Source organism: Ciconia boyciana, chromosome 3 (genome assembly GCF_034638445.1).
Source record: "Ciconia boyciana chromosome 3, ASM3463844v1, whole genome shotgun sequence".
Classification (NCBI taxonomy): domain Eukaryota; kingdom Metazoa; phylum Chordata; class Aves; order Ciconiiformes; family Ciconiidae; genus Ciconia; species Ciconia boyciana.
In genome coordinates, this window is record NC_132936.1 from 30,144,621 (window position 1) to 30,161,925 (window position 17,305).

At 37.5% G+C, this 17,305-nt stretch overlaps 1 protein-coding gene across 8 annotated transcripts in view; it reads left to right on the forward strand.

The window, feature by feature from the left end:
• Positions 1-17,305, forward strand: part of PHF3 (PHD finger protein 3) — a 53,324-nt gene that overhangs the window by 4,069 nt on the left and 31,950 nt on the right. For 2 of the 8 annotated variants that reach the window (XM_072855240.1, XM_072855245.1), the window contains exon 2: positions 16,920-17,081. In XM_072855240.1, coding sequence (XP_072711341.1) covers positions 16,940-17,081 — 142 coding nt within the window. In that variant the 5' untranslated portion in view covers positions 16,920-16,939. Of the gene's footprint in view, positions 1-6,506; positions 6,776-16,200; positions 16,358-16,585; positions 16,660-16,919; positions 17,082-17,305 lie in introns of those variants that run through there. The other 6 variants (XM_072855238.1, XM_072855239.1, XM_072855242.1 and 3 more) reach the window with 6 other exon arrangements.

Sequence of the window (17,305 nt, forward strand, 5' to 3'; positions counted from 1 at the left end):
TTTCTTACTGACTCTGCCACTGATGCGCTGTCTGGTATTCATTTCCTTTTTTATCCCATTATGTGTTTAGACTGTGAGCTCTGTTGGCCAAAATCTGTTACTACAGAGGACCGGCGTCTTGGTTCTGGCTTTTGGTGCTGTAATATCCATAAATGTTGTAAGAATGAATGCAGGTTCTAACACTTAAAACATGGATGCATGGCAACTTAGCATTAATATTCAGTTAGGTGCTTGTGACCTTAAGGTTTAAGGTTTTGTATACGAGGAAGGGGGAGGATGGTAGTGAAGCTTGCCTGTGCTCAGCAGCAGTGCTTTGAAGTGACATTGATTGGTAGGTGGGTTGTAAGTGTCAAGGTATCAGTGAGCACTTGGGGTGGTCCGACACTACAGCTCCAGTGAACAAAGATAGACTTTTGATACCTTGAATGCTCTTTTTAGGTACAGTAATTACCAAAAGACTCAGGCAAGTGATTTTTTTTTTTTTTAACTGCCTGTGTTGTTAGCTAATTTCATGTCAACTAAGGTGCAGTTTCCCTCTGCTGCTGAAAAGTTTTTTTGTCAGTTATTGTTACTTATTTGATTCCTCTGTGACAGTGCTGAGTCAGCTTTTCCCATTTGTTTTGACATTTAAGGTGCTAATAATCCAAATAGCTCTGTTCCTTTTGTATACTTTTCTGACCAGTGTTTATTACTACTACTTGAAGAAATACATATAATATGGATTTTTTTAATGGAGTCTATTACTGTTGTTATGACTAGTCCTTGCTCTCAGTCATTTGGTGTGCATAAGCTGAAGGAAGGTGTTTACAGGACAACAGACCAAGTCTTATATTTTGAGTGTTGCAATGTTTCCAACATTAGTCCAGTCAATAACTGGATTTACAAAAGCTTTTAAAAGCACTAGCCAGATTCAGTGAATTGGAAGCAACAGACACTATTCAGAAAGGTATATAAATGAAAGGGGAGGAATTGTAATGTTACCATGTTATCCTCAGCAGCTTCAGACTCACTGATTCAGGTAGGTCAATAAAGTAGGTAAGATCTTCAACATCTAGGATTTTGAGCATCCTAAATAAGCAGTGTGAGCTTTTTTCCTTTCTTTGGTTAGGTTCCTTTAGACTTTTTTTTTCCCCCTTGTTCCCAACTTAGGCCATTTTTTTCTTTTAAATTTCATTGTAGAAATGTTTTATTTTTCTGAAGTCCAACTTCTGAGGACGAGATTTCTTTTTAAATTGACAAACATTAAAAATACAGAAACTTCTATTTTATATTCTTAAGTTTAAAATATAAGCTAATGTATGAAAGTAAAATTTAATATGTAAACTAATAAATGAAAGTCACACCCTGGGCAGAGAGGGGAGGAGAGAAAGTAATTACAGTGAGTGTTATTTAAAAGTGTGAAACCTAACTTTTGCTTAGGAAAACAAATGGTGTAGGAACACTATTAAAACTGAATAAAACATATGTAAAGGAAAATAATAAAATATCAAGACAAATATATCTAATGAAATTCCAAATATGTAGTTGGAAAATTAAACACTTGCACATACCTGGTGTTTAAGGGAGACTTAATTTAGAATGCAGTCAAAGAGAGAGTGTGCTTGGCCTGTACCTCAGCTAAGAAACACTCAGGATTTCTAGTGGTGTATACAATTTGTGATCACCTGTGCTTGAGATGGATTTTAGATAAGATGGTAGAGACATGTTGATGCAGTTGGATATCTCCGCTAAACTGTTTTGCTGTGTTTCAATAAGAAAATAATAAAACAGGAACTGAAGTCATTTTATGCCTCTTTCACAGACAAACTAAACAATAAGAAACCTTAAAGATGTACAGTATCTCTTGTCCAGATATTGGCCTTCGTTCCCCTCTAAGATTAGTTGGAAAGGATATGCTTGTTTGACATCTCAGTTTCTTTCCTTAGGAAGTTATCATTCTATTGGCTATTTCTCTTTTAATTTTGGAAGGTCATTTATAGCTGACTCAACCACTTCCCCGGGCAGCCTGTTCCAGTGCCTGACAACCCTTTCAGTGAAGAAAGTCTTCCTAATGTCCAATCTAAACCTTCTCTGGCAAAACTTGAGGCCATTTGCTCTTGTCCTTATGGCTTGTTACTTGGGAGAAGAGACCAACACCACCTCGCTACAACCTCCTTTCAGGTACTTGTAGAGAGCGATAAGGTCTCCTCTCAGCCTCCTCTTCTCCAGGCTAAACAACCCCAGTTCCCTCAGCCGCTCCTCATAAGACTTGTGCTCTAGACCCTTCACCAGCTTTGTTGCCCTTCTCTGTACATGCTCCAGCACCTCAATGTCTCTCTTGTAGTGGGGGGCCCAAAACGGAACACAGCATTCCACGTGCGGCCTCACTAGTGCCGAGTACAGGGCAACAATCACTTCCCTAGTCCTGCTGGCCACACTGTTTCTGATACAAGCCAGGATGCTATTGGCTGCCTTGGCCACCTGGGCACACTGACAGCTCATATTCAGCCTGCTGTTGACCAACACTCCCAGGTCCTTTTCCACCAGGCAGCTTTCCAGGCACTCTTCCTCAAGCTTGTAGCATTGCATGGGGTTGTTGTGACCCAAGTGCAGGACCTTCCACTTAGCCGTGTTGAACCTCATGCAGTTGGCCTCAGCCCATCAATCCAGCCTGTCCAGATCCCTCTGTAGAGCCTTCCTCCCCTCAAGCAGATCAATACTTCTGCCCAACTTGGTGTCATCTGCAAACTTACTGAGGGTGCACTCGATTGAGATTTTATGGTAAACAACTTGGGAGAAATGCTGGAAATCATGTTTAACTGACATGCTTTTTCTCTTTAACAGGGTTTTTAGTGATGGATCACTTAATAATGAAGGATTTTGGTTGGTGGGTTACTTCTATGAGTAATTACTGTTGCAGTGGGGAGGCTGATTTAAATCAGTCTGAAAAGTGTAAGAGAAATGTACTTTATTTAAGGAATTGAGGAGAATGCTCTCTATACCTTTAGCTTTTCTTAATGGTCAGATCTCATTGCACCCACACTCCTGTATCTTGCTGTGCTGTGTACTGTAGCAGTCTCAGTACATGCTGCAGGAGCCAGCCAGTGGGAGAAGTTTCATGTCTGTTCATACTGAATCTGGCTGGGACTTCCTCCTCTGTCATTTGCTCCTTTGCCTCGTTCGTGAACACTCCTCTTCGCACTGGTTCTCCATACACGAGACTTTTCATATTCTGTTGCTTCTAGTTAACAACCCAGCGGGAAAACACTCTTGAATTACTGCCCGATGGGAGTACACTTGGTATGTGCACTTTTGCTGTGAGTGATGCCAAGCCACTGGTGTTTAGGGTTCAAGTGGAGGACACAGCTGTGTTCCAGGGGAACAATGCATTCCTCCTCGGAGCTGTTAGAGTTATCTTTGGAAATAAGTGACCATGAAGAACTTAACTGTGTTTTTACATACACCTGTGGCTATTTTTCCTGATGTTCAAAGTGTTTCAAATACAAAATAAGCCATTTAAAATTCATGTACTTTAGGCATTGTGTAAGGGAAGAATTTTTTTTTGTTGCAACTGTTTCTAACAATTGGCTGTCTAGCAAGAAGCATATCTTTTATTGTAGGTCCCACAGATTCTACACTTCATGTGTCAGTTAATCTAGTAATGCTAGAAATAATTTTCTAAACTTGATACTGTACAAGTTACGCAGAGAATTGAACAGTGGTTTCTTGAACCAGATAAAGCAAAATTTTGATTTCATGTACTTCACTGGGATAATCTCTCTAACTATTTTAAAAATTGTAGAACAAATTCTTTAATCTTAGATTTTGTGATGGTAGGATTTTTATGCAACACCACTCTGTTTATATCCTTACAGTGGCTTTTTGATGGAAAATTTGGGTAGAACTTGTACTTGATCATAGACTCATGCTCCAGAAATAAAGCTTTCAATAAAATTCCTCTTGAATTTTCTCTAATAGCTAGTTAGGTATCGTAGAAGGTGGCTGTGGCCATTGCATGTATAGTTGCTTTGATAGTTATTTTGCAGGCCTTTTAGCGTTCTGAATGGCTGCATAGTAGTCTTGCAAAACTGTAGGTATTCTTTTTTCATTGCATTGCTGAAGACAGGTTAATTTCTGTCAGCAGCGATTTTTGTAGCAAGAGCTAACATTCTGCTCTAGTTTTGCTACTTAACACTGCTCTTAATGAAGTGGTCAGCACTGCTTTGGTAACAGCAATGTTTGCATAACAATTTTATAAATGTTCCCCTCCTATCCAGAAAAAAACTCGATATATATTATCGTAAATGTGTTCAAAGCCCTTGCCATTTTAATTTTGGGTACAAAAGGTTTCTTACAGTAATTCACGGGTGTTCTATTGCAGTATTATTGGCACTGTTAGTGTCAGGGTTCACCATCATTTTATCCTGAGTCTGTTACTCTTGTGCTCATGTGATGCTAATATGAAAAAAAGCTGTCATTACAGGAAAGTGTTTTAAAGTACTGGATTGGGGCATTTATAATTATTTTCTTACTTTGAGCTACTGCAGCTCTTGTAGTTTAATCCTGTATAGTATCAGATTGTTGTAACTACACGGCATAATAAAAATGGATTATACAGTGCAGCATAGCACTTCCTCTGTTAGTTTGCTGCTTTATTAATTGCCGAATTTGGAAATTATTTTAGCAACTGCAAAAAGAATGTGGACTGTTAGTCTAGTTGGCATGGTGCTAGTGCTAGTTGGCATGGTGTATATGTAGATGTACTGCATTGCTTGGTAAAAATAGTCCATTTTTTGGTGAGGGAGATTTCAAATTATAACATATGTGCTGCTGGAAGACTGTAACCTGCTTACTAAGTGCACCTGATTTGGCCTGACTTTCCTTCTTGCTGGCTGTTTGGTCAGTAGGACGTTGTGTATTAGAGTGTTTTGTCATGGTTAGTGTGTAGATACTGTAAAGACACCATGCTCTGCGAAGACATAGTGCTATACCTGACCATTGTTTTCTTCTGGGCTGCCCTATGGGAGAAGGAGGAAAGATTGTCATGTTTTAAAAAAAAAACAAAACGAAACATTTTTCATGCTCACCTGTAGTTTTTGTAAATTTGTGAAATCAAATAAATTGCATAAATAGGGTTGAAATTGTATCAGAGCTCTTACGTATGTATGGCTAGGATTTTCCCTGTTGATTGCTAAAACAGAAATGTCCCATTAATGTTTATAAGGAAGCATACTTACTGCTCTAGTAAGCATGAGTAGGTACTGGATTTATTTAGTGGCAGGTTGCTGGAATAGGGATCTAGAAAGTAATTCAAGCACTACAAACTCTAAATCTTACTTCTGCTTCTCCTTTAATTAATGCGTTCATTAAAAAAAAAAATCTTGTCTAGCGTGTGGGAGGAGGATGATGAAGGAAGGAGCGGGAGAGAATGTATGTCCTTTTTCTGTTTCCAGAAGCTTGAACAGCTTTGCGTGTGCCAAAACTGGCTTCCCAGACTTTCCTGTATGCCAAATTAAGCCAGGCACTACTGCACTTCTCCATTCTCCTTGCCTCCATGACCATATTTATTATAATTATCTCTCTCCACTCTTAAGTATATGCTTATGCTAAACTTGTGAAGAAACATTTTGCTGACCTTTTTTTCCATTCTGTTGTGTAGTTATACATTCTTATTAGTTGAATCTCTGCTGCCTTAGTTGCATTTCTGCTATAGCACAAAGAATTGATCTAGAAAATAGGGAATCCCTACTTGTAAAACGTAGGTGCCATCTTTGAATACAATTCCTTACGTTTTACCTAAACTTCTTCAAAATTGACATTTCTAAAAGGCTCTTGGCCCTTTTGAAGCCAGCTCAGAATTCTCATACACTTGATTGAGGTCAGATTTCCATATAAAATTTTTGTGATTTTATTGAATGTAATGATAGGTGAATAATAATAGAGAGAAGGCCCTGCTGCTTAAAAATAGTTACTTGCTATGAAGTACTTGGTAGTTCCTCTGTGAATGAAAATACAGGCCTTCTCAGTTTTGGGCCTAGTATGGCAGGCTTCTGAGCTTTCTCAGCTCCAGTGGTGTTGGTGGAAGCTGACCTCACATTTTTACGTTTAAAGGTAAAGAAATATGTGCGCTTACAGTGCTGCTAACCAGGTTTGCTTGTTCTTGATTTCCCCTTGCCTCTGGTTTCTCACCCCCTTGGGTTGGTTAAGGTTTAAACAAATTTTAGAAAGGATGTGTTTTAGCTAACCCTTGTTATACACACTCTGTAGAAGTGGCAGCACTCTGATGCAGACAGTGGAGTTTATATTAACTTAGCATGGGATTTCTTTTAAAAATAATCAGTTAGAGAATTGATTTTTAGATATGCAGTGGGCCATACTAAGCCATAAGCAGATTTTTTTTTGTTACAATTCTAAAATACCTTAAGCATTCTTTATAAAACACAACAGCCAAAACAATTTGCTGGTTTCTTAGGTGTTTTACAAATTGTAGCTTATTTTCTTATGGTATTTTTCTTGTCTTTCTATAGGGCTGAAAGACACACAGGAGTCTTCATGGATATAGTTGATACATTTAACCATTTAATTCCTACTGAACACTTAGATGATGCCCTATTTCTAGGATCCAACCTGGAGAATGAAGTCTGTGAGGATTTTAGTGCAAGTCAAAATGTCTTAGAGGATTCGCTGAAGAACATGCTCAGCGATAAGGATCCTATGCTAGGATCTGCAAGTGCCCAGTTCTGTTTGCCTGTTTTGGATAGCAATGATCCCAATTTCCAGATGCCTTGTTCAACAGGTAAATGTTACAATTTTTTAAGATTACAGTTTAAAATACAGTTATACTCTAGTACCAACCCTTTTTTTGTAATGTAGCAATAATAATTTGGGATTTCTGTCTCCTTCCTGCCCTTTTTGTTGCGCTGCTTACATGCCTGGCATGTAAATCATGTGCAGTTCTTTTTAGCTTCATCTTGTAACAACAGAGGAAGGCTCCTAATCTGGATCAGAAGCAATTTAGGCTTTGTCTTGAGTACATGTAAATTATTCCAATTAACGTCGTGATTTTTTTTTTTTAGTGCAAGTACTGTGCCTGATCAGTGAATTTGCTAGTTGTCTTCAAAAAATGTAATAATTCTCAATTAGCAGTAAGAGCATGAGAGTTGTACAAATTACTGCTCTGACCTCAGGGTTATTCTGTTAGTGCTAGGCCTTCTAGTACTGGGCTAATACTGGATTTGGGGTGTTTTGCTTTAGTTGGCTTCAAACAAAACCCTGGAATGATAATACAATTCTTTCTTACTGTTTGGAAACACCTGATTTGGAACCAATTTAGAGCAAAGTTTTAAATAAAAATAATCTTAGGAGTTGTGGAGTAGTTTTGGAAGATCAAAAAAAAAAAAGAGGGGGTGTGATTCAGTCCCTAAAATTATTTATATTGATGAATGGTTGAAATAATTACACTGAATTTGGTGTAAGACAAAAATATATTCTATGTGTAATAGTTTTTTTTTTATTTGACTGGAAGTTTAAAAAAAAATACATTTTTCAGGTTCGTTAGTGAAAAGTGTTGTAGATTAATGCAGATAACTTTGATTATATCAACATTTAATTTTTTTCCTAGTAACTTTTATGAACTGTTTCTGAAAATCTTCATAATTTCCTTATACAATATGTATTTTGTTTCTACTAACAGACTAAATTCTCACCTTCACTAAATTAAGTAGTATTACAATATTGAAAACTGTAAATCAAAGATGATATCAACTGAGACAATGAAAAAGTGAACTACAAAGCCAAAACAAGATATTTGATCTTTTTACTACTTTAGTAGAACATTATTTGAGGTCATCCTTAATGTTTTTGTTTATTCTTGCTGTAGTTCATATCCTTATACATTTTTGTCTAACCCACCACACTCTTAATGTGCACAAAACTGTACAATGTACACAACTAAACCAAATTCCTCCCCTAAATTCTTTATTTCCTTCTGGTAAAACAGCGATGCAGATTCTCGTTTCACACGGCATCCTGTGCATCCTCCAGTAAACCTATACTGCATTTAAAATTTTTGAATTAACTCATAGGGTACAGCTGTATATTTTGGAAGTTATGGGGAGACTTTTGGGGGCTTTTTGGCACATATTTCTCCTAAAAGTGACCAGCACTGCAAAAATTAATGCTATTGATACTTAATCACAATTAATTTTTAAGGTTGCTGTCCATTAAAATAAGCGAGCTAACTCATTTACTTGAGGGCTACTATTTCAGGCTGTCTGCAGACTAAGGGAATCAAAACTGATTTGATTTATGCTGAGTTCATTAATTTAATGTTTTAGGTTGCGTTTTTTTTTTTTTAAATCTGAAAGCAAGAGCAGAGCAACATTTCAGTAAGTAAATTAAAACATGCAATTTGGAATTAATGTAGTAGGTATCCAAAAGGACATGAGATGTTCTTGCTGTTGCTTGTTCTTTGTAGGTCTTAATAAGAACTGTCCTTATTCTGAGGTGGTAGGACTGCAGTGTGTATTTACAGCTTTTTAGTTGAGAACGATTATCAGTTTGAAGCAAAGTTTCTTTGCTTGTCTGTCTTCCTTGAGATTTCATATAGCTCATGATTTATTTGATTTGTCTGAGACTGTTGGTGATCTAACACAGCTTATGTAGTCTGCTGGTAAGAATGCAGTTGTGCAAGCTGATAGTACCCTTGATAAGAACTATCCGTACAAAGGCTGTTTTTTCCAGGCAGAATGCATGAAAGCTCATCTCTACACCAGCATCAATTTGTCTAAAAATGAAAAAAAAAACGTAACTCTCCCCAGAAGACTTGCCTGCCTTATATCCTTAGAGCTACACCACCATTGGTGTGTCATACAGAATGATAGTTTGCTGCATTCTGATCCTTCCAGTTCTTTTTTTCCCCCTCTGTGTAGGATCTCACTATGAATTTATTCTGTAGTGCATTAAGCAGTATGGTAACAGAATGGTTGGTTGTTGGCTTTTCTCTTAACCTTTCACTAGGGTTAGAAGCGTACCTAGAAAAATGTATTTCCAGTAAGGTTTTACTAGGTTTAGGTACATTTGTTATCTATTTATGTTAAGCAGGGCAAGACCTAGGAAATACTGAAATGGTAGATGGTGGTGTTTCTTACACTCTTGATTTCATTCCTGAAGAGTTAATTTTTTCCAGAGGCACAAATTTATTTACCACAATTTATTTTAGACCTTCAAAAAGTATTTTGCATAACCCATGCCTAGACCATGGAACAGTTTAAGAAAAGGAGCAAAATGCTCATGTTAGTTAGTTCAGAGGGCCAGCAAAGGACAGATTTACCATGCTTGCTGCTCCATGAATAACTGGAACATACTCTGTTCTGTCCAGTTTTTAAAGTGGTGAAGATTTCATGCTACAGCTTATTTGATTGTTATGAGCAAGCTGAAGAGATAAAGGTAAAAATAGTTGGACTGAGGTGGTGATTTGGCTGAAATCGTATTAGATCTCACAGATAAAATGGAGGAGCAGAAGGCATGGCTCACTAATACTTCTTTGAAAGCCTGGTTTGAGCAGAGTTCAACAGTATTTGTAAACCTATGCACAAAACAAGATGCTATCTTTATATGCCTTCAACCCAAAGAACTTGTACAGTGTTCTAAATATGAAATTATGTGAACATGAGTATGTGTGAGTGGCAGAAGCCTTGAGAAAGGCTTGTTTCAGGCCTGCTTACCCACATACCAAATTTCTCAGGATCGTAACAACATTTTATCTGCTTTACTTTGGAGATCAGGTCTTTTTGTCTGAGAACCCCTTCTCTCTTGCTCTTGAGTTGGTTTTGAGTATGGTTTTGTTTTCTGCTCTTTTTCTTACTGCTGCACTGACATTAATTCTTGTTGGGTGTTATTTACAGGCCTAATCCAAAGCTGTTACTCGTCAACACTGTATCTGTCTTGCTCAGCTTTAGGGTTTATATTGCACATCATTCACCATGAACTAAGCTTTTTGTTAATACTAAGCTCTTTTTATGGTGAGTTACCAATTATCTGACTGTATGTGATGGATACTGGTAGCAATTGGTTGTATGCCCCTTAAACAGTTCAAGTACTTGTCTATAAGACAGAAACATGTAGATTTTTGTGAGTTAAAGTTTGATTTCCAATCACTGCTTGTTAGAAGCATCTATCCAGAAAATTCAAGTTTTGTAAGTTGGATTATAAATGCTTCTCTTGGGGGGGAGGATGGTGGCATAGACTCATAGAACCATAGAATGGTTTGGGTTGGAAGGGACCTTTAAAGGTCATCTAGTCCAACCCCTCTGCAATGAGTAGGGACATCTTCAACTAGATCGGGTTCATCTTCAACTAGATCAGGTTGCTTGGAGCCCTGTCCAACCTGACCTTCAATGTTTCCAGGGATGGGGCATCTACCACCTCTCTGGGCAACCTGTTCCAGTGTTTCACCACCCTCATCATAAAAAATTTCTTCCTTCTATCTAGTCTGAATCTACCCTCTTTTAGTTTAAAACCACTACCCCTTGCCCTGTCGCTACAGGCCCTGCTAAAAAGTCTGTCCCTATCGTTCTTATAAGCTCCCTTTAAGTACTGAAAGGCTGCAATGAGGTCTCCCCAGAGCCTTCTCTTCTCCAAGCTGAATAACCCAAACTCTCTCAGTGTTTCTCCATAGCAGAGGTGGTCCATCCTTCTGACCATTTTTGTGGCTCTCCTCTGGACCTGCTCCAACAGGTCCATGTGTTTCTTGTACTGAGCATCTCATAGTCAACAGTACTGGTTTATGCAGGTAGCAAGGAGCATGAGAATGGATGTCTGTTGCCTATGTATTGATAGGAAGAACTATATCAGTACCAGGAAAGCAGTCTCATGTTCATGTCTTGGCCTGAATCCAGTTTGTGCTGGATCTACATGGTCTCTTTAGTTAGATGACATTGTTGGTCTTTGTCTACTCAGTGAGCTTGCTCGGTAATTGCCACTGTGTAATAGAATGGGGTTGTCTTGTTCAGCTTTGAACGGTTTCATGTTTGGAGAAGACAAGAAGATTCTTTCCAGGTGATCCTGGTAATGGCTTTGAGCAGAAGTAGAAGTAACTCTTTATGACTCTCTCACAAGCTGGCAAGGGTATGGGTCAAATTATCAGATGTTATGCTGAAATACTTTTAGGATGTGTTTGTGGAGTGACTGCTAAACTGTAAAGATGTAGTTGGGTTGCTGGTTTTGTGGTGTTAGACTGAGCAGATTGCTGCTCTTATAGCACAGTTAGGAAGTTTTTTGTTATGTCAGTGAATCAAGGTACAAGCTATTCACAGATCTTATTCACTGCAGCTCATAGGAGCTCAGCAGTAATAGAGGCCATTTACTGTCCTGAAGTAGGTATTAGCAGAAAGATGTAGTGTCGATAGTGGAAGTTGATATAACTGCTCTCTTTGCCAGTTAAAGGACAGAATTTGACAAAATGAGGCTTTTGAGAGTTAAATGAAACCCAAATTCTTGAAACATGGGTATTAGGTGTCTCTAAATCATGTTTTAAAACATGTCTAAATCATGTCTAAACATCATGTTTTAGGTGTCTCTGTGCTTCTGTTCATTGGTGTGGTCAGGTGGCTGTTCTTCTGAGAACTGAATGACCAACGTAGGAGGGTAGATTATGTATAACAGCTCTTGGGCGTCTTTAATGTTTGGGTGGTGTGGGTGGGTGTGGATGTGTGGTTTTTGAGTTGCCCTTTTTGTTTTTTTTTTCACCTCTCTGAGCAATTCCTTGATGAGAAGTGGAAACCGTGAAGTTTAGAGTATGACATAACTCTTGAGAGCAAAACCTTTTTTCAACTTTGGATGGTATCCTAGTGATAGGTTTTCTGTTTTGTTCTGTTATTTCTTGCTGGAAGACATGCTGGAAGCTTATCCACTAATTTTATAAGCTTGCGAGCATAGCAGGTCAGACTGGTCACATGCCAGTGAACTAAATAACCAGCATTCATACTAAATAGGTGTTTCTCAGCTATCATGAATTCTGTAGCTTTTCAGGATGTCATTTCCTGGGGCAATTTGATTTATTGTACGTGTAATAAAGGGAATGGAATTTGAATTGCATATCATCTGGAGACACTTCTGAATTTCATAATAAAATCAAACTTTTAACCAATGTAGTTTATGGGTATGTTTATCAAATCAGGTATTTCTCATAAATTATGAGGAAGACTGACCCTATAAGAGTGTACAAAGACAGTTGGGAACATCTTTTTAATTGCCCTTTTTTCCTGTCCCTGTGGATTGCTGCTGGGAAAATGTTTCCCCCAAGTGCGGCCTGTTCTTCATAGTTTTAGCCTGTGTTCTCATGAGTACTGTTGAAAGCAGCATTACCTCTGCTAAAATCATGATCACCTACTGAATCCTTGGAGCCAAACCAATTGTTCTGACTACAAAGACTTATTTTCTTTAGCTAGTGTCCTATCTGGCTGTGTTAGCCATTTCAGGCTCTTTTCACTAAAGCCAAATGTAAGTGTATTTTTGTTCCTGCATATGAAGTAATTTTGAATGTAACCTTCAGATTCCAACCCAAAATTAGATCTACAGTTGTTTCTCTCAGTTTTCTTACCTCTTTGTGCCTTCCTTCCTCCAAGCTGTCCATGTGAACAGTTGCACAGTGTCTTGTGACCAAGGTAGTAACTTTCCTGTATAAAATTTAAATTTACTATATTGGTATTATATTGAGAGCTTGGAGAATGTTTATTTTGCATGCTTTTCTGTTTGAGGGTAACAAACTACCAGTTTTCCCCATTTTAGGTCCTTCTGAAGACTTTAGTTATTTATTCCTTTGGATTGGTTTTATGGATGGAGAGAGGTTGGATCTGTAATAGGATTTGCAAGGCAGTTTTTGTATTTACGAATCACAGAGCTCATCTACAGGCTCTCTTCTTAATAAAATAACTTAATTTGATTTAAAGTGCTTGGTTTGATTCTGTGCTTTTACTTTGTTGTTGGAATTTGTGCTTTACTACTCTTTATTTCCAAAGTAACAGGCTCCTGTGGCTAAAGAACCATAAATCAGTAGCCCTGTGATATAACTCCACCTTTTTTTAAAATGGGGATTCAGTTCTCTGCCGAGATACATGCTGTATTAAGTTTATTAATCCTAATTGATTTTCATAGGTTTTAATTCTAAAGACAGGAGAAATCCCTCTTTACAATTTAGAGATTAATGGAGAATGGGAGTAAATGTTTAGTTAGTATTTCAGATGGTACTTACTGTGATTCTTTTCTTGCACTGGGCAGTCAGTACAAGGTGCTAACAGGCAAATTCTCAGTTAAACAGGTTACAGGCATACAGAAAAACCTTTGTAAAACAGTTGGAATTTGGTGTTTTCTTACGTAAGTTATCAGTGACCTCATTTCTCTTGAAAATATGTTTTTTTCCTAACAGAGTATTTTTAAGTGTTTCTTGAACATGTGCATCACAGATGTCAATAGGAAAAAGGTTTTCATATAAAATGCACCATCTTTGTTTACAGTCTTGAGACTGTGATATTTTTTCAGTATCAATATATATGTTTCATTGCTTCACTAGAGTTTATTAGCTCTTCCTAAGGCTTACCTAGGCATGTGTTAATTACTGCTTTAGACTGTTACTGTTAATTTCATTGAAGTGTAATGTTAGGTTTTTATGTTATCATCTGCATATAACATAGTAGAAATTTGAAAACATTCAACCATTTCCATATAATTTTTGATGCTTGTAGAATTAAAATATGGAATCCACTAGGGACTTGCTCGGTCCTGCTGTTAGTGTGATTCAGGTGGACGTAGCATTTACAACAACACAAAGCAGCAACCACAGTGGAGTTCTGTTCCAGGGCTAACATCTACAGAAAATAAATTTCCTTCTACACTTGAGATTTACCTTGACCAATGTGTCAAAAACCTGAATATTTCTGTCTAAGTTTGGCTGAAGATAATCAAGGGAAGACTGACATTAATAAAAATAAAGATTTATAAATTTCAAAGATTTTGATGATGTTTTTAGGGGTATTTTCTTCTCAGTCCCTGCTCTTCCCCCAGCAAGTAAGGCTTGTTTTCAACAATTTTCCATTGCTGAGGAATTAAAAGAAGATCATGCTTTTGTTTTAACGCATAGAAAATTTTACTTTAGATTTGCAAGTAAATATTTTTACTGTATGTTATTCTATTATTGTATAGCTTATATAAAAATGAGTCAGTAGCACAGTAATTTGGAAGTTTAAATACTTTACAAGTAAAGGAGAGACTCAAAACATTAAGTTGAAGGCCAGTGGTGCCTCTTCCAGTATGAATATGTTCAATGCGATGCATGTTTTCCTTATTTGCAGCTTGTTCAGTTGTACACTGGTGTACAACTTCTTTATTCAGATGTTTTTTTTTCTTTCTTCTATCTTTTATCCTTCTGTCTTAATTTATTTAGTACTGAGTTAATCTCTAGATACTTATTACTAAGATCATCTATATCTCTTTCTTTTTAGTTCTGTCTGGTTTTACTTTTGTTGGTTTACTTTTCCCAGTCCTGTTTCTCTACCTCCACTTCCCTTTCATAATTTAATTTCCTAGTCTTCTCTGTATCTATTACTATTCTCTGTCACTTTTTCTCTTCCCAGCAGGGTCTGTGTCGAATGCTCCTCATCCGGGGGCCTCATGGGGCTGTACTAGCCAAGTTATAGCTCAGGTGGTTTGAAATTAGCAAGATTCTGTGCTTCAAATTCCTCTGTAAAATTAAAGCTACAGCACAGAGTCTTGTAAGTATGAAAATACTTTAATTCTAATATTTCAAACTGTCTGTCAATAGTAGACTGAATGTGTCCCTTTTATTATTAATAAAGGAAGGTGTGTAAATTCAATAACTTGAGCAAGAACATTGTAAAACCTGAGGCTCTAATGGCAGCCCTGAAATCTGCTCCAGAACTGTTTCAGAAGTTGTCCCAGTAGTTTTTATTTGTCACGTTGTCTTCAGTAGCTTAGTAGTTTAGTTCTACACTGAAGAAACAGAGGAGGATCTGAAAGGAGTCTCCTTCGTCATGATCTGTTCCCGAATACCAGTTCCACGTTTTGTAGGAACACTTTTTAATGAGAATGCTAATACCAAAGTGCAGAGCTGTTGGGAGAACATAGTCTGAGAACACAAAAATGGGCAGTTGGAGTTAGGGTGAAGGTCCCTCTTGTTCAGTTTTCCATCTTGGACAATGGCCAGTATTAGATATTTAGGGGAAAATAAAGTCTAACAGGGCAGTTAAAATGTCATCTTTTTGCCAGTGTGTCCTTTTTCCTCAGTATGTAGCTTATAGCAAATAAGTGGTTAAGGAACATTTGGATGAGTGGAGTAAGACCAGCATTATCAGTCCTCTGCAGCTTGTGTGTGATACCTGTGTATCTATGTACATGCGCACAGGTGTAAAGGTGGCACTGTGAATCGGAAAGCAAAAGCTGCCAGTAATTTCTAGAAACACACTTTTCCTGTAAACTGATTTATACAATGCATTAACTAAAAATTATGGTCAAAATAAAATGAGTAACAATAGATTGTCAGCTCAAGAAACTCCTAACTTTCAGCTCCTGACAGCCATGTAATTACGGAGGTCCAGTGCATCTATTGCCTGGTGCCAAGGTCAGCCCTCCTTAAGAGGCTGTTTAAAATCTTTCTAATATTTGAACTTTAACAGGTTGTTCGGTTGTGTTGGTTTTTTGTTTTTTGTTTTATTCTTCATGACAGGTGCTTGTGGTTTGAATTAGTCTTGAGTATTTGTCACTGTTTGGCTTTAGCAGTGTTTTACAACTTCCAATTTTTGTTATTTTAAAAGTATGCTCATTATTGTAGTGCCTTCACAAGAGCAGCATTTTTTTAAGTTGCAGTAACATCAGACTTGAAAAGGAGCAGGAATTGACACGTTTTCTGAGACAGTCTAAAAATTCTCACAGTTTTAAATTTCTGTTAACTTCTTACTTATTTCGATTTCTAAGAAATTTATTAATTTAAATCAGTTTTAAGTAGGCAATTGTTAGAAATTTTTAGATATCTTATTTCTGTCATGTGAGTTAGTTTATCTTAAAAATGCTTCTACATACGTGCCTGAATAGTGAGAAATAGGCATACTTGGTTGTTTGGAGTCTGTGTTGTATTTGTCAGACCCTCCTACATGTTTTGTAAAATTACTTGGGTGTTTGGCTTGATCTCACAAATTTCGCATCCCACAGGGACCAGGATTCATTAATCACACATAGGATCTTTGGGATAGGAGAGGCTACCATTGCAGAACCAAACTTAGAGAAAGTGAGGACGATGGCTGGTACAGTGGCCTGACTGCCTCTTAGGAAACCTATTTGCAGAAGCAACCTCTGGGATCCTTCTCAGGTTAGTGGAGGATAGGAATTTGACAAAGGCAATGTTCTCTGACTCTCCTGGGAGACTAGTGCATGCTGCACTCAATGCTCTTCCAACAAGGGGTTGCAGATGCAGGTATGTGAAGTGGGTGGGACTTAGAGTTTTAAAATTGTATCCTATGAGAAAACTGTGATTTTAAACTCTTTGCACTTCTGGATCAGCTCTTTCTGCTGTTTACCTTTCTTCACTTTTTCTTAGGTGGGAAGGGACAGTGAGGGACAGCTGATCCTCTAAGACTGGGGACCTTCCTGTGGCAAAAAAACAGTAAAAATGTGAGTCCACCAAAAAGCTATAAGGACTATCTACAGAAATTTTAAGCTTTGGGTGATAGCTTCTTCTACACTGAAACTGCCTCACATGGGAATTTTCTGTCTTGCCTTTCTTCTTTTTTTTTCCCCTTTTGTCTGTTTTTAGATGGCCAATTTATTTATTTTTTCCCTGTCTCTTCCCCTGTCTTGCTCAGCATTACAGCTGCAACATTTTTTGATCATTTTAAGTTTTAGGCTCTTTCTTGTTTGTTTGTTTTTTCTAGTTATTGGTCTTGATGATATTATGGATGAAGAAGGAGTTAAAGAGAGTGGTAACGACACCATCGATGAAGATGAGCTTGTTTTACCTAACAGGAATTTGAGGAGCCGTTGTGAAGAAACATCAGTCACATCACCAAGAAAATCGCCACGTTTAATGGCGCAAGGTGAACATTCAATATATTATGTGTTTTTGCACATTTGAAATCAACTGAATTTTTATAATCCCACACCCCCACCATTTATAAACTTAAAGTAAAGCTTTGCTATTTGGTTGTGTGAATTCAAGTACAGACACTTTCTTTTTTATAAACTGGAGGTAGAAGTCAGTGTCCATAGGATACTACTCAATTGGAATTCCTCTTTGTTAAATATTTGATGTCTTCCTTAT